Here is a 26,437-nt window from a genome sequence, read left to right as displayed (position 1 = left end):
AGAAAGTAAAACCTGCCAACCTCTGGCTCTTGTTCTGACGAATGCAGCCTTCGATGATCTCTTTGATCTCTGGGTCATTTACTTTATCAAAGCTGGCTGGCTTTATCCCCTGCAGAAAAGAAACGAAAAAACAAGCGATCACTTGTGTAAATGGAAAGCAGTGAAATTCAAAAAGCCATTTTCACCATTCAGTCAGGATCAAGCTCTGCACATATACAATCAACAAGACTTACGCTTGTGACTTTGCGATAGATCTGAGCAGCGTTTTGACACTCAGAGTACGGGTATTCTGATGTTGCCATCTCCAGCATGCACATCCCGAAAGCATAAACATCCACAGACTCATCATAGTGCTCCTCATACATTTCTGGAGCCATGAACTCGGGTGTACCTGTTGGAACCAGATGAAGATTAACAGTCAATAATAAGCAGAACAGTTTAACATAGCGGTCAATGTTTACAATCTTTATTTACTGTCACATTTATCTTTCCACACAAAAAGTCCATTGAAACTTTAACTTCCTGTATTCCTTCCTGAGTTAAACTCTATAGAGCATAATGGTTGGCTCACAGAGGTCTCTGTTTACAGTAAGTGCTGTCCACATGGATTTTAAAATGACTGTGTCAATTATCATCTATTCCCCCAGGCACCTAAGACTCATTTTAAAAACCTTAACAGTGCTGAATCAAGAGAAGAGTATTTATAGGCCCGTTTACAGTCAGCTGAAGTAGGTACAACATTCCTGGCAATGTTCTCCAAAGTAGTCGGTCTAATTATGGAGCTCACCGATGACACTCTTGGCAAAGGAGGTCCGCATAAGAGTGGCCAGCCCCAGGTCACCTATCTTGACTGAGCCTGTGGGACCTGTTATGAAGATGTTGTCACATTTGAGGTCCCGGTGGACGATCGGAGGAGTCCTGGTGTGAAGGAAGTGAAGGCCCTTCAGAATTTGACGACACCAGCTCCTCAAGACTTTGGGTTTCATCACCTTGAAGCGCTTCAAATATCTGTGCAGAGAGAGCAATAGCTAGATCTTTTGACAAATCACTGAATGCATTGTTATCAGCCACTCAAAGATGGGTAGAGGATTTTCATGATAGATAAACAATGTTGTAGATAGCTTTGAATTTCAATGCATGATAAAGCAACATGCAACTTTAGTTTGATCACTCTGAATTTTGGGATCTTTCATAATGACTCTCTTTTTCTTCAAAGAATATAAAGCATAACTTAACCCTCCTGTTGTGGGTCAAATTGACCCACAACAAGTTCAAAAATTTGAAAAATGTTTCAAAGGTATTTCTTCGGTATGAAACTTCTTGTTGGCTTAATTAGTGTTATCGACACATAAAATGAAAATGGTTAATTTCACATTTTTGCAACCTGCCCTGAATGTTTATATTACTTATATACTGTTCGTGGGTCAATTTGACCTGGCAGTCAAAGTGGAGGCTAAAAGGGATCAGAAGTGTCAAATAATAATTGCTTCTTTGGGATTGTGGGTAGAGGAACTTCTACCACTCTATAACCTAGGCCCTAATGTCAAAGTGGGTGAAAGGATAGCGCTATTCAGAGGTCGCTGCCCATTTAAACAGTATATGCCCTTCAAACTAGCTAAATACGAAATAACTATCTGGGCCTCACTTCATAAAAAGAAAAACATTCAAAATGTAAAACAAAATTAACAAAAATCTATGTCATGTGAAACTATTGTATTTATATGTAGGTCTTTCCACTTTACATTAAAAAAGTTTTAACATGATTTTTCTTTTTGAAAAAGAGTGAGTTATCCTCATTGAGCCATGATCTGTGAGAGGTAAAGAAGACCATTGCACTAAAGATTGATTTACATTATTAGTTATGGAGTTATTAATTAGATATAAACAATGTTTTTTTTTTTAGAAAAAAAAATCAAACATAACAGGAGGGTTAAATAAATAAGGAAAAAACTGCACTCTCTCTTTAGACTACTGGTTCAACATTTTATTGAATGTGAATTTATATAGAGCTGTCTCTTGGAGTTACATTGTTATTATATAAGGAGGTTATGCTTACGTTTTGAGTGTTCCTGAAGTCATGAGTTCAGTGACCAGTACGATGCATTTCTTGCCCCGGAGCACAGACTCCCAGGAATCATAGAAACGGACGATGTTAGGGTGCTGAAGCCCCTTCAGCATCTCGGCCTCCTCCTTGAAGCGCTGCTGCTCCGCCTTGGTCAGTTTGCGGTCCTGAGGTGAGAAATACAACAACAGGTTTCACTGCATGTCTGTGACATGTTTGTGGACAGTTTGCTTTCCTTGTGATGAAAACAAAGCTTTTTATTTATTTTGCTTAATTTAATGTTACAAACTGTGCTTTGTACGTCTGTTCTGAAACTCAAAAACATAAATGATTTTATCTGATCCTCCACATCCATGAGTGTGTTCACTAACACCTGCTGCCACTAGATGGTACTAGCAATACAGACATGCAGCAGTGCTGAGACAACACCCAACTCTGGGCTTCATAAAACACATTTGTACTGCACCTGCCACAAATCTACAGTATGGCGGACACAGTGGATGCAGCAGAAAACCACTTCAGTGGCACATACAGCATCCCCGAGGCAGTCATCACCCAATCCCCATGTTGAACATTGTCACACAGGTTATTTATACGACCCAACACTCATGTACTGCAGAGAAGATTTTCTCTTCTGCTGTAAAAAAAAAAAGTGCATTTCTTCTCTTGTATAACTTGTGGATTTTTATGCATTCTTCTGTTTTTCCGGTTTTCTTGGACCAGTATTCCTAAACCTACTTTCTTCAGACAAAAATGCTCATTTTAATTGAATTCCCTGAAAATCAAGTCACAAAGAAACTGCATTAATGATATGATGTTATAATTCTTAAGACTTAAAGTGAAATCAAAGCATTTGGCAGTGGAGGAAGTCCTGACTGACCCCGATGAGCCAGTGTGTATTTTTAGACATGTCAGAAGAAGCAACTGTTGTTGTCTGCAATCTTCTTGTTTACAAATAACAACGCATTTTAGGTCTGCTGTTTTTTAACCTTTATTGACCTTGTGACCTGTTGTGCATGAACATCGTTTGATGGCACTGAAAGCTGAAATCAAACACTAGAAGAGTGCATTTCTTAAAGAAACATGGAATCATTTTTGTGGGAGTCAAATGTGGAGAAAAGATCAAACGTAAAGAGTGTTTCACTTCAATGGAAGGTAGTTGAATGGCAGCCAGGGCCTGTCACTAACAGAGCTCACTATAAATAGAAGTCATCATAACACTGACTTTCCACAGATCGATTCCATGATGTTCAGCTTTGTGCTTTACATAAAGCTCCCCAAATGGAGGTGGTACACTGCAGATACTGAGATGTAAATAAGCAGATTCTCGTGTTTTGCAGTTACCTCGTCCCAAAACAGTATATCTTTTTTTATTTTCTGCCTCTGCGTCTGTTCTCCTGTGTGTGTGTCTGTCTTTCATCTTCACAGGGATCCTTCACTCTCTGTGTCTATACTGGTTCAGTTTCCTTATCTGGAAGTACTGGTGGAAGCAATCTATCCAGCCCTCCCTCTCAACAGGAAAGTACCATCAACAAAAAGGCTGCTGCTCTTTGCTCTATTATGGCTAAAAATAAGTAGCCCATCCTTGGTTTACCCTCATGCTGTCATTCCTCTAATGCCAGCTACGATGAGTTTCACTCTGCATGCATGCCAATGCAGTTGCGTGTCTACCTATGAATGCAGGTGTGTCTAATCATGCAAGGATCTTATTGCTGCCTGTGAGTACAAAAAAACAGCTGTGAGTCTTCTTTCTGGCTTCATTTTGTCATTAAATCCTGGCTCTGTTTTGGTGTGTCTGTCCTCAGTCTCACTCCTCAATCAGAGCATCACTCTCTGCCTCACTGTCTGGTCTGGTGTGAGGCAGGCTGTGTGTCTGTCTGCTGCCTCCTCAGCGTCTATTGTATCTCTTTTTGAGTGTGGCATCAGACAGCCTTAGGGTGGGCAAAGTTCAGAGAGAGTTCAGTTAGAGAGATTCTGTCTAGACAGACTCATACAAACCTTTACCCTATCTATCTGCATAGCCACTCAACACACAGGCCCACGCACACCCATTTTCACACAAATAGAAGCGCAAAAACAACACAAACATGACATTACACACTCTGCAAGTACACACACCAATCCTCTTTTATTGCCGAGACTGCTTAACACATGCAAAATCAATTACTGCTGTCAAGACACCCCTAATGCTGAGCTATGCAATAAATATAAGAGTTTAGGACTCATTAACTCTTGAAAAATGCAACAAAATGTAGCACTTCTTTGGTACTACAGCAACTAATGAAAGCAGAACAGACAAACAAAAAACAGGCAGAACTGTCCCTTAACTGACTGATAGATGGAATTGAGGAAGCAACAGAAAACATTGACATGAAGTGGGAGGGAGAAAGTGCAGCTCAGGAGAATACGACAAGGGATGATGGTGAACACTTTCCTCTAAATCAACCTGGTAGTTCTCTGTTTCTCCATTTCTGTTATCGAATAAAGATAACACTTCTGAACACGTAGTCATAACAAAAGCAAACAGTAATTCTAAAAATGTATAAGCTATAATTCAAATGCAAATCATGGATTTACATACACTACTCAGTCATTACTTTGTAGGCTGCACGCCTGCTGACTGGGAAGAGACGACGTGATCACATAACGCCTGTACTGGCTTCTCTTCACTGGCTTCCTGTATGTTTCAGGATCCAGTTTAAGACTTTGTTGTTGGTTTTTAAAAGCTTATATGGGCTCGCACCACCTTATCTGTGTGAGTGTTTGCACCTACATGCTCCGGCCAGAGCACTCAGGTCAACGCACCAGGTGGTTATAGATGTCCGGAGAACGAGGCTCAAAAACTCGAGGTGACCGAGCCTTTGAGGTCACTGCTCCCACAGTGTGGAACAGTCTGCCTCCTGATATAAGGCATGCTCAGACACTTGAGAATTTTAAATCTCTACTTAAAAAGCACCTCTTCGCACTGGCTTTTAATACCTATTGAGCGAGACATCCAATATTTTATTTTTGTTTTTATTCATTGTGGCTTTTTTCTTGTTATCTATTGTGTTTTTAATATCTGTTCTTTTTAATTACTATTTGTTTTTATTGATTGTGTTTTTTAAGCTTGTACGGCACTGCGGTTGTTTTTTAAATGTGCTATGTAAATAAAGTTGACTTGACTTGACTTGACTTGTAATGCACAGTGGAATTGCAACTATTATGCTGCCAATATAACAACTTAATAGCAGTGAGGTGGTTTCTACTTTTTCAGTAGTTTTTCATTTGTATTTTTCTATTTGGGTGTTAATGTTATACTGTCCACATCAGCATACCAAAGCCTCTTCCAAACATGCACAGAACTCCTCACTCAATTTTCACAAAGAGTCTGGGTGACTGGGTGTGATAATACATCTTGTAAATGTTAAGAAAATGTACAGTGCAGTGAGTTCACAGAGTGATGACACTTCTATGTTGAGCAGATCTTCTCTGCTTCATACTCTTTATGCTTCACCTTAGTGGTAAGTATTGCGTTTTAGGGATGCACGATATTATCGGCACATTATCGGTATCGGCCAATATTGGCTTTAAAATGAACTATCGGATATCGTCCAACACGTCGATATCCGACGATATAATTAACCAATAAAATAATGGGCTTCTGCACACATGTTGGGCTCATTTTTTAAGTTAAATTTGAATTTAAGCAGCAGTCTGTAAGGTACATGTAGCTGACTAATCTAGGCACATTTACTGTCAAGGAGTAAACATTTTATTTAATTTGGGTGTAATTGCTGTACAGTTGCACTTTCCAAATGTTCCCTGTGAACAGAGGTTAGGTTTACTTACTATGTCAAATGTGAAATTGGCCAAATTTGCCCTGGTTGTGGGTTTTGTTATGATTGTCTCAGGGAGAGCATCATCCAAGTTTTAAGTAGGATGTATCTTTTTGTATGAATTTTGTTTGACAGCAATTGTCATAAATAAATAGACAGTTTAAGTGTTAAGTATTTTTCTTATTTTGCACAAGAAATTAATATTACATAACAGATGTGATAAGAGTAACACCATAATACTGTACGCATATTCCAATACAGAAGAGAATTGATCTCTGCAATTAGGTGTCCGTAAAAAATATCAGTATCAGTAATTGGCTAAATTTGTTGAAAAATATCGGCATATCGGACATCGGCAAAAAATCCAATATCGTGCACCCCCTACTCTTATGTTTGGACTGCAGGAAAGTCCTTGTACATAATGTAGTGATACAAACACAGAAACAGAACCATAACAAAAGACTGCTTGCACTACACGGCCACCCTCCTCCTCACTTAAACAAGACAGGGTATATCAAGTTGTGAGTGTGTCCAAAAACGAAAATCTCCTGCTGTGAAGTGCATGTGTGAATGGCAAAATCTTGCTCAGTTCAAGGCCTGAATGTCCTGTAAAGAATTAGAATATGTCAAGAGCTCATGTGCGAAACAGTGAGGTCATATCATGTTGTTGTCACCCTGACACGGCTTAGGTCCAATACCTTGGTAAACAGAGTAAGACCAAAGACCTGGTTGTGCACCATGAGATTTTTTCGGATCAGACATCTGTTGAAGCAGAAGGTCGGGCAGCAGGTTAAGTAGCCTCATAAAACAGGAAATGGACAGGATATGGCTTACAAAGCACATTTGGTGGATGGTAAGAAGCTAGGGTCATGAGCACCAAACCACGTGAGCTCTAAAACATCTATTTTGGCAAACACTGCACGAGTATCAGGTATCAGACACACTACGTGAGACCAAGAGGCTCCCCTGGATGCGTTCTTGTATGAAGGACTGTGACTTAGCTACAGTGGGATAAACATGGCTGTAGAAAAATAGATAGGTGAGTATAATTCTTGCAACAGGTGCAAATTATTAGGTAGTGTGTAGTGTGCAGGGCTCTGAAAGCATGTCAGTGTTTGAAAATCTGGGGTGGCGGGTGGCTAGGATTAGATTAGTGTAAGCTAAAACAGATCAGACTAACGAGATAGGTTGCTGGTAAAGGGCTGGCCCTCACGCTGGATTAGAACCCCAGGCCAGTAGGCCAAGTTCACAACACTCATAAAGACCATTGGAAAATGCTCTGCACTAGTCATGTTTTTAAGTGGCCACTTGTCAGGAGGGTTTTAAGTCTCCCTGTTGAGCTATGCTTTTAAACAGAGAGCAGAGTAAACCTTAGTGCCACTGTGACTAGCTAGCAACAACACCTCTCCTATTTCAATAGGGTTGCAAAATTCCCGGAATTTACAAAGTTGGAAACATTCCATGGGAATAAACAGGAATAAACCAGGAATTTACTAAATTGAAGGTTGGGTCTTAATAGGGAACTTACATATAGTTGGGGAAAATATATTTTAGCATAATCCTGACTAAAACAACCAGATTCCATGCAAGTACAGTTGAATATCTATGCTATTCCTCAATCACGCACAGCACACTGCTTACTGCAGGGCTATTGAGACCACGCCCCCTACATGCACTGTGCATTCCTCCATCACATGCACAGATGATTTCTAGAATCCTGCAGAGGCTAGGCTTGAGAAGCTTGAGGGAAGATGCTTTTTTATTTGCATGTTGAATGGGACTTTTTTGGAGGGAGAGGGGCTCTATTCATTTAACATTTTGACATGGGACTTTGTTTGGATTGCATTTTTGTTAATTTTTGAATGTGATGGGTCGGGGGGATGAGTAATATTTAACTCAACATTCATGTTTTTGTTCTTCAATGAAAGAACTGATTGTTCAATAAAATATTTACCACTTGATAAAGATCTACTTACAAATAAATCTGTTTTAATCTAATTATATTGGATGGATGTCTGCTTATAACAAAACAAATATTTATGCTTGGATATGATACCTTTCTATTAAATTACCCTCAATTCCCAGTTAATTCCCAGTTAATTCCCATGGAAAGTTTCCAATTTGGAATAATTCCAAAATTCCCCAACTTAACTTCTCATGGAAATTTACCCAAAACTATTTTCCACCCCTTTGCAACCCTAGATGTCAACAAAACTGCAAGTAAAACACCTGTCTAGAAAGGTCAGTAATAAAAAGCCATGATACTACACAAATCCTTCAAATCTGACCAAGGGATCTTTCCTGCGCCTCAGACAATAATTGTATCATCCTAATTCTATCATGTGCACCTCAGATTTATTGCATTAGACGGCTCCACAGTTCCTGCCGGTGTTTGTGTGGTAAAAACAATGACGTGTAATTGAATCTCACATTGAATTGATGGTTAGCTTTTGTGGCTACAGCCCAAGGGACATTTGCCAGCTCTGGGTGCCCTAGTTGAGGATGTAGCTGGTCAGTCTGGTTGGATCAATTCCATCCCGGCCCAGTCGGTTCAGCTGTAGTCCATTTGATGTCGCCTCTCCTAATTTGGATCACTAATCAATAGGCTATCTTTGCTCTACCTGGAAAGATTTAACTGCTCTTTCATAACCAGAAGGGGTTGAAACACTGTGTTACACTGCTGTACATTAATTTGCAGGGGGTAAGAAGTGATGCGAAATATTGTGTTTTGGGTATTGCACTAATTTTCCAAAAATCTGAAACAACCAACATTATCTGCAGTTCCTCCCTCGTTGCTGTGTGTTTCATAGAGACATAGAAATATGATCTGAAAATCACATTTCCATAACAATGTTCTGTTGAATACTGCAATGTTTGTTCATATCAAAGAATTAAGCACAGCTATCTTTCTAAGCAGAGGCAGGTGGCATTGTTGTGACAAGCTCAATTATCATAAAAACAAATGCAAACAAGGTGTCCCAATTGTGATCCACAGTGTGCAGGCAGCAGTCTGGACGATGTTAATGTTACCTTTAATCACAAGGCGGCTTTAATAAGGATGAGCTAAAGAAACACGGCCTGGTGTTTTGAAGTCGGCCGCCAGCGCTGGCATTTATCCACAACATAAATCAATCAGGTTCTATAACAACAAATAACATCCCACTAATTAAGAAGGTTAACAGAATCACGCCAACCGCAGCACTTCAGACCAGAGTGCCACTCTAGTTTTTGCAAGTCCTGAAAGTGTGACATGGCTGGGTTGATTTAAGCAGAGCTGGACCAGTCTATGCTAACTGGGTTGAACCAGTCTGGTTTCTGCTGCCCGAGTTATGCTGTCTGTGCAGGGTTTTTGTTCCAGCCTCACAGGCACCCACTGTAATTAACTCCCCTGGATCACCCTGCCTGCTCACTCACACAGACAAAAAGTGATGGAGGGAGAAATGGAGGGAGGCTGAGAGAGGGAGGGTGAGAGGCAGACACATACAGTGGCATATGTTGACACAGATGAACAGAGAACAACAGCTTGCACGCAGAAATGAAATAAACGTACAAGGATCATACAAACATATCCACCGAGGGCGAGAGGACAAGCATGGGAGATAAATGGCTCTGCTCTTTTAGGGTTGGAATTCCCAGGGAAAGGGAAAGGGAAGAAGAGCGATGGTGTCCGCATTGTGAACTTTAATTACACACTCTTTCAAGCTGCATTTGGACAGCTAATCCCCTGGCTTCCCTCTCTTTGTGGACACGGGAGAAGAGGAGCTAGGTGCTCCCAGGCTGCAGTCTCATAGGAAAGCAGAGTTAGCATCAAATAGTACAATGTCTACTCTGCGATCCCTTTTTGCGGCATTATGATAAATGGAAACAATGATATTTATACAGACAGGACCTTAGCTTCTATCAAATTGTTTGAATGAGTTAATTTATATAAGGGTTTTTTTATATAATAACTAAAAAGGTTAGATGTCAGTAGGGTTTCAAAATTCTGGGAATTCTCAATGTTAGAAACATTCCATGGGAATAAACAGGAATAAACCAGGAATTTACTAAATTGAAGGTTGGCTCTTAATATGGAACTTAAATGTATTTGGGGAAAATATATTTTAGCATAATCCTGACTAAAACAACCAGATTTCATGCAAGTACAGTTGAATATCTATGCTATTTCTTAATCACATAGCACACTGCTTACTGCAGGGCTATTGAGACCACACCCCCTACATGCACTGTGCATTCCTCCATCACATGCACAGATGATTTCTAGAATCCTGCAGAGGCTAGGCTTGAGAAGCTTGAAGGAAGATGCTTTTTTATTTGCATGTTGAATGGGACTTTTTTGGAGGGAGAGGGGCTCTTTTCATTTAACATTTTGAATGGGACTTTGTTGGGATTGCATTTTTGTTAATTTTTGAATGGGTTGGGTCGGGGGGATGAGTAATATTTAACTCAACATTCATGTTTTTGTTCTTCAATGAAATAATTGATTGTTCAATAAAATATTTAACACTTGATAAAGATCTACTTACAAATTAATCTGTTTTAATCTAATTATATTGGATGGATGTCTGCTTATAACAAAACAAATATGTATGCTTAGATATGATACCTTTCTATTAAATTACCCTCAATTCCCAGTTAATTCCCTTAATTCCCATGAAAAGTTTCCAATTTGGAATATTTCCAAAATTCCCCAGCTTAACTTCCCATGGAAATTTACCAGAAAATGTCCACCCCTTTGCAACCCTAGATATCATTGTCCTTATGTAAGAAGCACTGAGCTGTGTCTGCACCCAACTACAGCAGGACATTTAACTGCTTCTTTCAACTCTATAATTAATAACACCATGAGGCGATAATATCTAGTTGCATCATTCCTATCACTATTGTTGATTCTAATGCCACTTTGCATTGAACTGTGTGTGTATAAGCTGTGGTTAGACAGACTAAATAGGAGAGATCATGTGACCCGACAGACTAGAATGTTTCCCTGAATGCAGCACTGGATCCATTTATAGGCGTGTGACCTGGTCGCTGTGTAGTGTCTGCGTTTGTGCATGTGCATGTGTGTGTCCGTGTGTCACTCTGCATGTGGTAAGTTAGCATTAGCTACGCGACTGCTCTCTGGGAGGGATGCCATGGTAATCCTCTGTTTGGCAGCACATCTCCCCCTCTGTCTCTCGAGCTCTCTCTCTCCTTCAGTCACCATCACCTCCTGTGTCTCCTGTTTCTTTCTCACAGTCTGACTTGTTCTCTCATCCTCTCTGTTCTTTTTGCAGAATCTCAGTCTGTTCTTTGTTTCAGAAAGGCTATTGTTTCAACTCTGAAAATGAAATACACATTGACTGTTTTAAAACGGAGTAATATCGTTGTTGCATTTCTTGATGCCTTAATAAATTGCCTGTCAATACGATTTGTTTTCCATGAGGTTTTGGTGAATGATGCATATGTGGATTCAAAATTGGTACCATAAATTCAATAAACCAAGGCATCAGCAAGAGGAGACTGTTCAGATAAACTTAGGAAAACTGTATTTGGACAGTCTGCATTTTCAGTCAGAGCAGCAGAATAATGGAACTCAAGCCTCAGTGTTTTTAAAAGTAAACTGAAATTATGGCTCAAGGAAAAACAAACATGTGATCACTGAGTTATTCTTCTGAATGCATCAAACTAGAGACAATGAAATGTCATTTTAAATGTGTTATTAGTGATGGCCTGTTGTTGAGTATGTATGGTTTTAAATGCTAGTATGTTTTTATCATTTGTATTGTACATTCTTTTATATCTTCCTGCCCAAGGACCACAGATGAAAATTAGCTCATAGCTAACTCTGGCTTGACAATTTTTGTTTTGCATAGAACCTGTCAAATAAACTAATAAATAAATAAAATAAATAATATGTGTGCACTCATCATTTTGTGCCTACTGTCTTTTCATTTTCAAAAATAGCTTTGTTTACTCCCCTGAGCCAAACAGACAAAGGGAGCAGTGCCTTTGCTGGTGTCATGAAAGAATGCCGTCTGTTGGCATATCATAAATGTATTAATGATGGCTTTATTACAAAGGGTGGAACAGAATACCTTGCAAACAAAGCATATCAAGTATTTAAGTGGGACTGAAGGGGAGCTGTAGAGGTATGATATACTGAGCTGCTGACAAGACGGAAACTCAGGTGCTGGGTAAACCCAGAAAAGGTGATGGGGAAGTGCCTGCTTAGTCTCACAGACAGAGCCTGATCTTAAGGATTAGTCGGGGCTTCTGTTTTGGAATTAGCTCCAAACCAAACACATGACTGACTTTTGTCACACAAAGCAGGCAGTCAAATCTGACGGCTTACCATAACACTGCTCTCTATTGTGGGGCCAAGAGTCAGAGGGATGCATTTTCTTCTCTCCTCCACATGTCTGTCTCCCACAATATGTTGAAGCCACTCCATCTAACAATGTTCCCATTACGTTGTCTTTGGTGTGTAAAAGCTTGGACAGTGCTCTAGTGTAAGACATTCATAACATTTCATCATCATCCTCCCACTGTGATGTCTATGCATGACAAAGAGTCTCTTACAGTAATGTTTGTGGTTGTTTCACCTACACTGCTACAGTGTTCCTTATTTCTCTGTGCCCACAAAATACATCCCATTCAGAGCTTCCTTCTCATGTGACTGTTTCCTATTCATGCCTCACACATCATCACACAATAGACAAGCCTGACCTGAGACATGTACTGTAGTATTGGCTATACTCTGGCTAATGTTTACTAGCTCTAATAGACAACAAGATTTGGAGCAAATATGAATTTTAACCTGTGATATTGAAACTTGTGATACAAGTGGGCTACTTCGTAAGAGATAATATTAGACATTGGACATTGAGATATGCTGTATGGGTGACACCATCGTTCATTAATGCGTATAAAATATGTTATATATATAATATGTAATGAATATATGTAATGTATGTGTATCAATCTTTTGTGCTTTGGCAACAACATGTCTTTGTTCATGCCAATAAAGCAAATTGAATTGAATTGAAAATTAAATAATATTAGCTTCTTTGAGAAGCAGTTTCTATAAACACCTTCTTTACCATGCAAGATACTTCTAATCTGATTTAAAACATGTCATTAATGGAAACTAGGTATAGACCAATTATCGACCGGGCCAATTATCAGCACCGATATTCGGCATTTTGACGCATATCTTTTCAAAATCCGACGGATGATAAGAGATCAATCTAAAACTGGGTTAGTTTGGCTCTGATGCAGCCTCGCCTCTCTGTCTGCTGTCACTACACCATCTGATTGGTTACACGCAGAGGGGGGGGCAGTCTACAGTCTTAAAAGTGTTATGTTATAGGCCATTAGGTAAATTACTTGTTTTGTAATGTGTAGGTATGTTTTAGGCATGTTAAATCTGAAATTAAAATACCTATACAAGTAGTTATGTCTCCTCGTATTAGTTTGTCCACCTTTTATTGACATAATGCTCAAATATAGATATTCGAATGATTCGAACCTATACGTTTTTTTAAGAGTGAATATTCGAACATCATTTTGGGGCAATTTTGAAAGCCCTACTGAGCACTCAATTCTGTTTAGTTGTACGCTCCACTTGGATTTTTTTCAGCACTTTAATTTGCCGCAAGTCTGTTTGTTTTTGCACCATACGGCCGCAACACAGACGTGCTCTTCCGCCTGCAGCAGTTACAGCTCCAAATATCAGTTATTGGCCTCCTTGACTACAAATAATCGGTATCGGTATCGGCCCTGAAAAAAACATATCGGCCTATCTCTAATGGAAACCCTGAAATGAACAATTATCTCAGATGCCATTATTACCTTTTGAATGACTTCATGAATTCCTTTATTTCCGGATAATACAAAAAAAGCTGCTTCTAATAGGATACTCTACCACAACAACAAGAGGAAGTGCTGGCAGCCTGTGATTCTATTATTCATAACAGTCCTAGAAAAGGCAAAGCCTCCACTTTTACTTTGTGCTGTCAGTCAACTACAAGCGATGCTCCTCCTTTTCACCCCTGTCTCCACTGAACTGCAGACTCCCTGCATGAATAGCGAGCAGGCAACGTGCTAAGATTCCCAGATTTCAGTAGAAAAGCTCCTGAGACACCTAACGCGATTCACTTCACAGAGCGATATTGCTGAGCTTAAGGCTCTTTGAAGCACACTCATTTAAAATGATATTTGTTGGCATAAAGCGTTTCCATTAACATCTTTGGGTTGTGTACATAATTTGGATAATACTGTATTTCAATCTGTTAGTTATTTGGGAGTAATCTATCCTAGAGTTTATTATTCAAGCTAAAGCAGGCTTCATCATTTTGGTTACATATGTGGCAAAGTGAAGAGAACAGCTGATCTCACCTGAAGTTCACACCAAGCCACCTCCACCCAGGTCTCTGTGTCAAGGCCTTTATACACAGTCTTAAAGGCTCCTCTGCCCAGTTCAATGTCAAATTTAAGGAACCTGCCTCCAGGTGAGGTGGCCACCGCCTTCATCTCTGCCTCCTCCTCCTGCTCACGGTCCCTCTCCTTCCCTCTCTGGGCGGAAGCCAAGGAGGAAGCATCCTTGCCGGGCTCCTGGCTGGAGCTGGGGCCTGAAGGGTCATGGCCCATAGCAGCGCAAGATGAAGCATCTCCTTGCTGCTGGGCACTGCTGGTGAAGACTGAGTCTGTGGAGCCCAGCTCTAGAGGGGGAGCACTGTGGGGTGCCTCTGGGGGCACCTCCACCTCATCGTCCTGCTCACAAATCTCCACACTCTTCCTGAAGAAGCGCTTCTCCCTCCTCAGTCGTTTCTGGCCAGTGTCCACTGTTAAGGAAGGCGTGGAGAATGAAATCCGCCTGCTTGGGTTGTCTTCACTTGACTGGCTGGCTTCCCCTCCTCCTCCTCCTCCTCCTCTGATTCCTCCATCCTCTCCCAATTTCCTCTCCTGAGTCTGGGAGGAGGGGAAGTCCGAAGGGGTGCTGTGTGTCCTCTCCCTCTGTGGATCAGCCCTGCCCTCTCGCTCTGTGTCCTCTTCCTTCTGTCCATCAGGTTTCTCCGAAGACTCCTCGGTGCCTGTAGGCTCTCCTGGGTCGGTAGCCATGGAGAACGGCCTCTCCCACTCTTCCTCCTAGACCTCCTCCTCCCCCTCCTAACCTTTTCTCCTCCGTCAGTCCCCGTCTCTCTCTCTTTCTGTGGTCACCCACTCACCCCTGCTAGTCTGTTAGGTGTTTCTTCCAGAGCTGCAGGTGACTGAAGGCCGTCTTTAGAACTGATGACCCTCTCCCACTTCCCTCCAGTCTGTGTCTGGAGGGTGAGATCACAGCTCTTAGAAAACCGTTTCCTTCTTCACTTTCCTCCTCACCATCTCCTACGTTTTCTTTAGATCCCACTAATGTGAGGAACTAATCAAAGTTAACCACACATCTTCAGCTCTTACAAACACAATAAAGCGGGAGTTCTTTTCAAGCCTGTTGGGAAAGCTGCAGCGTTGTTCTTTCAAAGGACCGTGTGAGGATCTTCAAGTGAGCCCTGCAAGACCAAAACAGAAGATTGCATTAATACTCAGACAGTCAGGGGATATAATTATTGTCGTGTTGTTGCCATATGTATCATCTAAATGGGATATTGTTTGTAATGTATAAGGTATACATTTGGAAAAGACAGTCAGAGGGTCCCTGGACTTCACAGGAACAAACACACTAACATTAAAGGATTAACCACACTGACAATCCTTGGAGCATCTTCCCAGGAGAAGAAAAAAAAAACAGCTAACTCTTGCAAAGAGTCTGTATCTTCCTCAAAAAGTGAAGTGTTGATTGCTTGTTAAACCTCAGCTAATGCATTTAAGCAATTCAACTGGTAAGATAGCAAAACATTAATGACAACCTAATATGTCTACACTCTAATGAGCTCCATAGCTGGTACAAAGTTTCCAGCAATCACAGGGGAAAACTTCACAAACTTCCATAAATGGTGTTTTTCCACAGCCACCTGGCAAAGTGACCTGAGGTAATTAATTAGATAATGTAACTCGTGAACTCTGGCTTCTTAACTTGCACCCTTATGAGGTAGGAACATCCTTAAAAACCCACACAGGACATGCTTATTTGTTATGGACTAAACTTTGACATTTACACTAAAGAGTCCTCAAAGAATCTCCAGTCAGCCAGGTCAAAGGTCACACATGTGGTCATCAAACTTCAAGTGCACGTTTATCAGCATCTTGTGACTTTAAGTCGTATTCAACGGCTCCATTAGTCGACAGAAAGCTGCTGTTAGAAGAAGTATGCGATCCCTGCATTAAAAATGAATGATGAACTATGGGCTGGTGGAGTGTGAATAATTCATACACAGAGGGATTGTTGAACTATGTTGGAGTGACTACAACACATCTGCAAATAAGAGCTCATAAATATCCCAAACATTGATTATGATTATGATCCACTGACAGCATCACTCAGCGCACACTCAGTGGAGCGTTCAGGCAGGGTGATAATAGACTCTTTTAAATCGGCCCTTGGTGTTATCCTCTGTGAGCAGAAGGTGAAACTGAACACAGCTGGTGTCCTCTGACATGGCAAGATTCCTGCAATGCTGTTACTCATTCACTGTTTGGGTTTGTGTGTGTGTGTGTGTGCGTGTATGAGGAAGTGTGTGTACACCAGTAGGCATTTTTGGGATGACATCTTTATCTCTTCTCCTCTATCAGCCCCCATCTGGCCTTAGGTATCATATCTCTTCTGACTTCTGACAGCTTATGATCAGTTTCGTCAAGACAGAAGCCACCCTGGAGTCACTCTGGAGCCAATATCTAAGAGAAGGGGCTGAGCTACCAATTAGGGATGCAATAAAGCTCAGAGTCCCCATTTATGATTTAAGATTGAGCTGCTGAGTAAAATTTACAGGAAGAGGGGCTGCTAATGCATACTAACAACAAAAGCTGGGCTGAAGAAATGGGGCTCTCCTGGCGAGTAATGGTGCAGAAAATGAAAAGTAAAAAGAGCAGTCTGGGTGAGGGTATTACCGCACTTTGCATATTAGTTTACAACTACACTCGTGTTACTTTACAAACCGAACATGTGGGCCACTTCAAGAGCCACAGTATGAAGCAACCCCGGTCTAAAGTTTCAGTCCCTGAGGACCACACATGTACAGTCTGTTTTGGCCTCTGAAATGTGTTCTCCTGTGACAGATACTGGGCTCAGTCAAAGTCCCAGCAGCAGGTCTAGGCTGTTTTCGAAACCGCCTACTATACTAGCAGTACATACTGATTTGGCCAAAAGTCAGTATGTAAGTAGTATGTGAAGAAGAGCAAAATCTGCAGTATGCCAAAACTCCCTGGAAGTCTACTGATTCAGGAAAATTCCTCAGTATGCATCGGACCAGTCTGCCTCACGTACTGTTTCCCACAATGCACAGTGCTCGTTCCGCCTTTTCTTTTCTCTTCTTATTTTGACGGGGCAACTCAGTTTTTAAGATAAGATAAGATAAGATACTCCTTTATTAGTCCCACAACGGGGAAATTTATGGAGTTACAGCAGCAAACAATAAGGTGTACATCACAAGAATTTCAACAAGAATATATATAGAGAAGAAATGTCCATCAGAGACGACAGCTTGGCCATAATTCTCCTGTCAGCCACCACCTCCACAGGGTCCAGGACTGAGCTTCTTCACCAGTTAGTTCAGTCTTGCTCTCCTGTAGCCTGTCCGCCCTCAGCAGGTGAAATCCTTCCAATGTGGCGTTCGTGTCCAGTGTTAGCTCTGTTAGCATGATGCTACTCTGCCAGTTTTCTTTCTGGTGCTGGGTTAGCTCGTCTACCTTATCGTAGATAGATCCCCATAACAGTGGGTGGAAGGACAGGTCGATGTCGTCTCTTTTAGCTTGAACCTCAATACCAGCACGTTGTCCTTGCCTCCTTCTCCTCAGCTCGCAGGGAACATCAGCCTAGCATCGTTTAGCATCGACATGCTACGGGCTGTTAACAGCTGATCTCGTATATAAACAATGTTTATATAAATGTTTTAGGTGCTGTGAAAATTATTAAATTCCATATAAACTACTTCCTAACTTTTTAAATCATAAGTGATGCTGAAGAATCAGTTTCACTATCAGCTTGGCCGTTGTTTACTTCCACATTCCAAAACCGGAAATTCAGTAACGTCTGGCCCAGCGTACTGCAACACAGATCCAACAGAACAGTCATACTACATGCTTAATTCAAACACAGTATGTAGTAGGCAGTACCTACTCCCTACTACATTAGTAAGTAGTATGTAGCAGGCCGTTTCGAAAACAGCCCTAGCCTTTTTTTCCCTCTCAACTTTAATTAGCAAAGCCCACCATGACCACTGGGGGCTCATACAGTGGCTCACCAAATCTATTATCTCTTTTATAACACAGTCATTAACACTTTACGTCAAGCCCGTTGTCTCTCTGGGGCTCAAAGAGGAGGACTCCTTCATGCGATGCAAGTAGCTGTCTGTCAAATTGGCAACACAATAGGCTGATATTAGACCAACTGCTAAGAGGCTCTAGAAGAAAAAAGGGAGACTTCCAGTTGGGCAACATTCCAGAGACATAGACACATGCTCCAAGAGACAAGCTGTAATTAGCATTTAGCTTGTAGCCTCCCACACATAACAGCTAGAGGAATATGAGTGAGCAATATGGCTGTTTTGGATAATTCAACAAAGAACTAAAAGATAATTTCATTGTATGTCTGAAAAGCCTTAAAACCCAACATCAAAAGGTGCTTTTTTGACCGCAGGAACTTTACCCCTGAACTACGTGCATTTTGACCGGAGGAACCAGGGCCTAAATGTAGTTCAGGGGTAGATAATCTCCCCCCTGAAAAGCCCCTGCTTTAGGGGGTAGTACTTTTCAAAGGTCCTGGGACTTTCGGTTGAAAGTAACAGTGTTTGTGGAGTTTACACAGTTGTTGAAACACAGAAGGAGTTCCTGTGAATGCATACTAGTTTAGTTATTTATTAAGATTTCAAAATATTATTCAATATCTTTTTTTTTCTCCATATGTCACTGGCCTGATTTGCACAATCTACCGGGGACTTCAGTCCGCGGTCGAAACACAGACAACAATGGGGGCACAGGAACCTTTTAGTTCCGGGGAAATTAGTTCTGGGGGCTAAAAGACCCTGGAACTCTTGGTCGAAATGCACATTAAGTAGTCACAAAAGTGGAACTGGTTAGACATTAGGTTTTAAGGCCATTTAAGGCCATGGCTTAACTGTTGTGTGTGTTGCTGTGTCACCTGAGACAACTTCAACAGAAGGGTGTGACTAACGATATTTTCTGTTTTTGCAATCACTCTATAAGTATGCCAAGTATTACAAGGAGGAAATACTTGAAAAACGGGGTAATCCTCACTCTTGAGAAGAAGAAGCAAGCAAAAAGTATTCACTTATGTGTTCTTCAAATTGTCTTCATGTGCAATCAACTACTCCTTTTAGCAAGTCTAAACAACAGAGGACAAATGTCTCATCTGACACTTTGTGCACTAAAGAAAATGAGCAGAGATGTGGTGGCCCAGAGAGGACATACTGTAGTGTGTGGTCAGACCAAAAAGGTAAAGGCTAAAATGATGTGAGGGACAAAAAAGGGGAAAAACAACAGGCGATAAAGAGAGGGAAGTTGCCCTTTAAACAGGAGCTTATTCGCCAATGTCCCCAGGGTAAGGAGTTCCCATGAAAGCCACATACCGGACAGAGTTATCACAGTACATCAAACACGTTCAACCCCATCGCTGTCTCTCACACCCATCCAGTCTCCCTTCAAAATACACAGATACAGATATGAGACACAGCAGGCTAGCAAAAACTTTGTGTTGCACTTTTTCTGTTGGACCCTCTCACACATATTCTTTCTTTGCACAAGAGACAAAAACATATAAACAGACACTTCAAAAGCAAACATTCCCACACCCAAGCCCCATCTCCGCTTTCAATGAAAGAATGTCGAGAGGAATTTCCTGACAGCAGGCAAATGATCCGGCAATGGGTGAAATAGCAGATCCAGTATTAAGGACAATAAAACACATGTCGCTGTTGAAATGGTGACATCTTTCCTCAGGACCGGAGTGACCCCAGCTTGCAGCTTACATCGAGTTCACATGTCAGAATCATTGTCTGCTCATTTTTTATATCAGCGCTGCGGTGCATGAGAAGTGAACATCTGACGCGCTGCACTCTGCCTGCCCTCCAGGCTTCTGTGGAGAACACCTGCAGCTGCCTAATCATTTCTGAAATGTGCAACGAAAATCTTTGTGACACCTTTTTTTTTCATGACTGCCAAAGATTTGATTTCTATTCTTTTCTCAAAACCCACTGAAAACCATGTTTGTTTTTTTCCCCTCTTGAACTCTTGTGTTATCTGTGCTCAAAGTTTTGAGAAGAGGAGAACAAAAAATCCTAAATCACATGCAGTCACTTTTTACACTGTGCACAAAGACGTCTCTCATCTCCAGTTTTAAACATATAAACACACTGCAACCCTATCTGCATACAACACTTTTTTATCTTTTCATAATCCCCTGGAACCAAACTGCTGGTGGAAAATTAGGCAGGCGGGCAAAAGCAGAACCGACGGACTCTGTGTGTGTGTGTGTGTGTGTGTCGCAGTGTGTGTGTACGTGTGCGAGGACAGTGCCTTTTTTGCAATCGAGGGGGACGTGTAGATGAAAAGAGTGAATAAAAAGTGGCGAGGGGGACAGGAAGGGATTGTAGTTGATGGGAGCAGGCAAACAGCAGAGTTTCAAACAGAGAGAGAGAGGGAGGGAGAGAGAGAAGGAGAGATGAAGCGAGGGGGGCTGGCTAGTAGAAGGGGTGGGAAAAATGTGTGTGTGAAAGAGAACAAGAGAGAGATAAAGAGAGGGGGGTGGCACAGACAAAAAGGGGGCTGGGGAGGGATTTTGCCTGATAAAATATGTGCCAATGTTTGTGAGAATGAAAGCAGTGACTATAGCTAAATTTTTGCACCAGACAAAAGCAGCCACAGTCGTACGTGGAGTTAGGAGAGATGATGACGAGGAGAGGAGAGGGAAGGACAAGTAGGAATGCTGTTAGTGTTTGGAGAAAGGTTGAAAACATGAGGTGGTTACATTAGCATAGGAATAGTTTCCATTGGTATGTTTAGTTGCACAGGGAGCCTGAGTGCAGAGGCCCGAGATTGAGCAGGGTGAGGGGCTGCTGTGCAGTAAATCTGTGACAGGAAGATGTTCCTGCTAAACACCAAGTCATGGAAACTGTTTCAAATGAAGCTCTGATGAACAACTCATTTACCAGTCTACTGAAAATGATTCATTAAAGTACTTTGTAAATCTAAAGAGCCAAAAATTAAAATATTTTGCCTTCTTAATTATACAGATTTGCCTCTATTTTATCTTCGTCATGAACTTTGGACATTTCTTAACTAAGTATAAAAGAAGGAAACTTTCTGCTGTTTTCTTACATTTCATAAATTAAACTGACCCTAGAGCAAAGTTTTTTGAGCCAAGCTTGATGAATTTAAAGTTAAACATTTGAGTTGGGACAAACTGGGGATATGGTGATAAACTGTTGTCCTAACTCATGGGATACAATTATGGCTTCCCTGGGGCTTTACAGTAATGTCATAATTATCATGGGCATTGTATCGGGCATCAGGTCAAACTGTATCGTAAGGTGGTATTGCATATCAGATCAGATCATTTATCATAGCATCCTATCACACTGCACTGCATGGCCTTCCATGGCCTGGAATGGCATGGCTCTGCATTGTATGGCAGTGCATGGCATGGCATGGCATGGTATGGTATGGTATGTTATGCATCGGTGGACAGTAACAAAGCAATTTTACTTGAGTACTGTACTTAAGTACATTTTTTGATTATCTGTACTTTACTTGAGTATTATTTTGGGGGGGAACTTATTACTTTTACTCTACTACATTCAGAAGACAATTATTGTACTTTTTACTCCACTACATTTCTATCAATGCTCTAGTTACTCACTACTTTTGCTTTGAAGTCAGCAGATGCATTGTGCACTTGCGTGTGGTTTGTCTAAATGGTGTAGCCGTACCTCGATTGAGTGTAGTGCAAATGCAGATCAAACATTATTCAGATTAATCCGTTCATTTAGTCATGGTGATGATAGCTATGGCCGAGAAGGATGATCATTCTCTACCTGAGCACCATGGCCATATGTTAAACCCATGTTTGAGGTTTTTGAAATATAGAATGATCGTATTGTTGTAAATTTCTGATCTGTTTACCACATAAACTTCATCACAGCCGACAAAACATCACCATCTAACCTGAGAAAGCATATCGAGGTCTGTCGCTAACAAACCTGTCTTATTCTAGATGAGCATTTTTAACCAACTTGTCTGTGCTTGTAGTTACTTAGTTGCCATTTATATTTCAATATTTTACTGAATAAATATAATGTAGCAGAATGTACACCCATGCATTCTTGACTGCACTTATGCTTTGTGAAAATACATTTTGAGATATTTTAAAAAGTACTTTGAATACTGAAGTGTTTTTAAAAACAAGTACTCCAGTACTTTAACTCCAGTAATAATTTGATGGGACAACTTTCACTTGTATTGGAGTAACGTTTGACCAGAAGGATCTATACTTTGACTTAAGTAATGAAGACGGATACTTTGTCCACCACTGATGGTATGGTATGGTATGGTATGGTACGGTACGGTATGGTTTGGTACGGTGAATTTGGTACGGCATGGTATTGATGTCAGACAAATCCCTAAGATCCCTCCAGTCAATAACTAAGTTTGGTCTTTTCAAAACGTTGTTTTTTCAAATTAAATGATTCAATGTACGAGATGATTTGCAAATTTAACTTGTAACTTGTTGATACATCAGTGGCCTCATGTACAAAGACTTGCGTGGATCTCCTACTGAAACATGGCGTACGCTCAAATCCAGAAAACGTTGTACGCACAAAAATATCCAGATGTATGAATCTGTGCGCAAGGATCAACAGCTGTAGAAATGTGCGTAGGCCAGCCATGAATTTGGCGTGAGGCACCGCACATCTCCACGGTCATTTCACTCTTGATACATCTGAACTTGGCCATGAAAAAAGAGCATACACCACGTTTTTGTACATGAGGCCCCTGGTGTTTTGTCAGGTGTAATTCAGGTCGGATGAGAAGTTATCAGAGCACAAATGAATTTCAGCATGTTTATATGTGTCCCTGTGTTTGGTTCTTCATCTACTGCATACTGTCTCTTTGTTTTTGTCATTAGACTGAGCCGCTTCATGAGAGGAAGGTAAAAAGGAGTGAGTAAAAAGGCTCTGAGTCACTTGGCGGTGTAGTGCGAGAGAAATATGTAAAAAAATAAAATGTTCTGAATCTAGTTGACTGAATTATTATAATGCTCTCTGAATCCTGCTGTGTTGGTCCAACCAAACCAAAATCTCCCTGTAACAACAACCTTTCCATGCATGATAAATGCAACACTTAAATCTCTCCACTCTTTTCCCGATTCAGCATTACTCCCACAGAGATTTAAAGAGGAGATGGAGGCTGAGTGATTTGAGGAGACGAGGCAGAGGTAGCGCAAGGTCTGAGAGCTGCTGGCCAGAATTTGAATGAATTCAAGCAGCAACTCTTCCTAAGATCACAGTGTACATGTGAAGTGGGCCACTCAGCTGTTGACCACAGTGACATGTTTAGTGAACTTGTGTTGTGAGGCAGGCATGACTTCTGTGATGCAGTCATACCAGGACATATATCTGTAAGCAGCAGGTGCATGAATACACTGACTGTGCTGCTACTGGTGCAATATAAAAAGGGAGGTGCTCAGGCTTACTCTGGTATGTGGCACAAAAACAATCAGTTATAATGTTCAAGACAGGCATTGTGCAATATATATAGCAGGGTACACAAGCTAATGGCTAAATGAATTGATCAGAAATACTTTGGAGAGAGTTCATGGAAATCCAATGTAAAGGAATGAGAGAAATCTTGGAATCAGCCTGAGGTAAGGCATGAATTATCTGAATCCAGCAGAGTCATTTAAGAGCAGAGTATGTGCAACTGCGAATGTAATTAAATCTGCTCTGATTACTCCTCCTCCTACTTAATGATTGCACGAGTTGGTTCAGCACATGTTGCTTCCCTTCGCATCAGTCAAGGTGGTGTTTTGAAAAAATATCTTCTTTTTTGAAAAAATAAAATATCAAAACGCTAGCCGCTAGGATCAAACACACACTGATTGTTCTCTACCCATTAGGGGAACTCAAGGCTGAAACACAACAAGGACTTTTGTCCAATCCAGGTCAAGCATGGGAGAGTGGAGTGTAGGTAGCACACACACAGCACTGTTCACTGAGAGAGAAAGAGAAACACACAGAGAGAATATGTGTTATCTAACCCCCTCTTTTTGTTCTCTTTTACTCCCCTCAGCCAGCAGAACCACTCCACACTGAAGGATTCCTCTAATCCAGGTGAGAGAAAGGCTCCTTAATCAGCCAATGATGAATCAGGATTACATGATTCTAAAGTAGCTTACTACTGCTGCAGCTCATATCAGCATCTGAGCCCCTTTTGTTCTGCAAAATGCTCTCTGAACTTTTACGGATGATGGAGCACTCAGAGATCATCTAAGTGTTAATATTAGTGGATTAGCAGCTGTCAGCCATTTTTATGGAGGAAGGATTTCTCCCTAATGTTTCAAGTCCACTTCTGTCACTCCTATAAGCACTATTAGATGCTTTTTGTTTAAATATTAATCTGTGGAATTTTAATATAAGGATTGAGGAGTTATGCACATTTGCTGCATAATTAATGGATGATATAAATGAGGATGCAGTTGGTGACTAATTGTGCTATCATTTTCATTTTCTAACATGCATATTGTGAAAATGCATGTTAGAAAAGACACCACGGTGCGGCTTGTAGCCACTGGCTCTGCATCATCAAAGTTGAAGTGATGTATGTTATTTATAGGACACAGCATATAGGCAAAGACACAGAGATGCCTGGTTGTGCACGCAGCATGAAGTGCAGCCATTGGCTGACTGGTCGCTCAGCTGACTTTTTAGAAACGCCATGCAAACGGTGAAAGACACACACAGTACAATCACAGTACAGGGCGAGGAGGAGAGCACGGTGACTGACACCACCACAAATCAGATACTCCCAAACCTCCTGGCCTTTCGTGCCCCGGGCGCAGGCAAATCATTCAAATGATGGGCTGAACAGTTGGTATCTGTGGGCCTGACAGCTATAACTGGCCGCAGCTCTGCACTTGACTCCAGTGTTTTTTACACAGCATCATTTCTTTTCAGCTTGAAACGCAGCCATAGGAGAGCATAAATATCTAATGAGCCATCTACAAGAGATTACACACACTGACCAAATTATGGTAGTCTCACAGGGAACCAAAGTACTGGAATAATTACATTTATTCCAATTAGAAATAACAACAAACATCACTTACCCATGTTACATCGAAGCTTTTCAGTCCAGGTATGTATGCATTAAAAAAAGAGGATCTGCTCAGCCCAGTTAGCTAGCTAACTCACTGATAACTGGATTTTATATTATTCCTTTAGCTTTTAACGAACGGTATTAAACGCGAGTTACACTGGGCTGTCTGCCTACAAAATTATCTCATTCCCACTGAAAAAATAAATGTACAAAAGAAAGCTTTACAAAAAAAGATCCGCTTTGTTCTTCTCTTTACATGTTATGCGCTGGCCGTGGTGTGATCTGCTGAAATCCCCCCCCCCTGGAGTCGTCGAGGCTCGGTCTGTGTGTGAGGCTCAGAGGACTTGGTGTACGTGGTCCAGTTCTGGCGGTTGGTCTTCAGATTGTCCCACTCGTTACTCGGTTAAACGGCTCCGAGCTGTGCGACCGGCCATTCATGTGAACCCGAATATTATCGGTAACTTATGTACATAATTTACAACGCACGAGTCCGACGGCCTTCAGCAGGTTCCCGTGTGCACTGAGCGCGCTCTGCCTGCCTGCCCGTGGACTCATCATCATCATCCTCACGAAGAGAGCGACACTTACCTCACTCCGCCACCAGAGGGCAGTGTGGTGGTGTGTGTTTGTTTCAGAGGCCTGTTATGTTGCTGAGATGCTGCTTTCAAATACTACTCGTGGGTGCCAGATTTAAACAGACCATGTTAAATCTGGACGATTATTTCAGCTGTTACTCTACAATAGAGTTGGAATTTGCAACACTATTTTATGAACCAAAGGACAAACAAATATATAATTTATTTTAACCATTTTTATTCTTAATTTTGATGCTTTAACTTATTTGCTTATATTTTATTTTATTTTGGTGTGCATTGGTCTCTATTTTATTTTATGTTGTTCTTATTTTTTATTTCAAATTATTTGTATTATTATTATTATTATTATTATTATTATTATTATTATTATTATTATCTTCCCCTAATATGTCCTGCCATTGTTTCATTTCTGCTTCTTTCTTGTTTTTCAATCGCTGTAAAGAACTTTGGGTTGCATTTGATTTGTATGAAAGATGCTCTATAAATAAAACTTGATT

At 41.0% G+C, this 26,437-nt stretch overlaps 1 protein-coding gene across 3 annotated transcripts in view; it reads right to left on the bottom strand.

Annotated features, from left to right (window-relative positions):
* si:dkey-151g10.3 (serine/threonine-protein kinase WNK1) overlaps window positions 1-25,940 on the bottom strand; it is a 43,077-nt gene extending 17,137 nt beyond the window's left edge. For 2 of the 3 annotated variants that reach the window (XM_034696311.1, XM_034696312.1), the window contains exons 1-6: window positions 25,355-25,932; window positions 14,260-15,410; window positions 2,057-2,229; window positions 788-1,008; window positions 234-391; window positions 21-109 (exon numbers count right to left, since the gene is read on the bottom strand). In XM_034696311.1, coding sequence (XP_034552202.1) covers window positions 21-109; window positions 234-391; window positions 788-1,008; window positions 2,057-2,229; window positions 14,260-14,982 — 1,364 coding nt within the window. In that variant the 5' untranslated portion in view covers window positions 14,983-15,410; window positions 25,355-25,932. Of the gene's footprint in view, window positions 1-20; window positions 110-233; window positions 392-787; window positions 1,009-2,056; window positions 2,230-14,259; window positions 15,411-25,354 lie in introns of all 3 variants that reach the window. The other variant, XR_004633059.1, reaches the window with a different exon arrangement.
* Between the last annotated feature and the right edge of the window lie 497 nt (window positions 25,941-26,437).

Source organism: Notolabrus celidotus, chromosome 11, assembly GCF_009762535.1.
Source record: "Notolabrus celidotus isolate fNotCel1 chromosome 11, fNotCel1.pri, whole genome shotgun sequence".
Lineage (NCBI taxonomy): Eukaryota > Metazoa > Chordata > Actinopteri > Labriformes > Labridae > Notolabrus > Notolabrus celidotus.
Note: the sequence above shows the minus strand (reverse complement) of the source record. Positions and strands in the feature narration are given on the sequence as shown.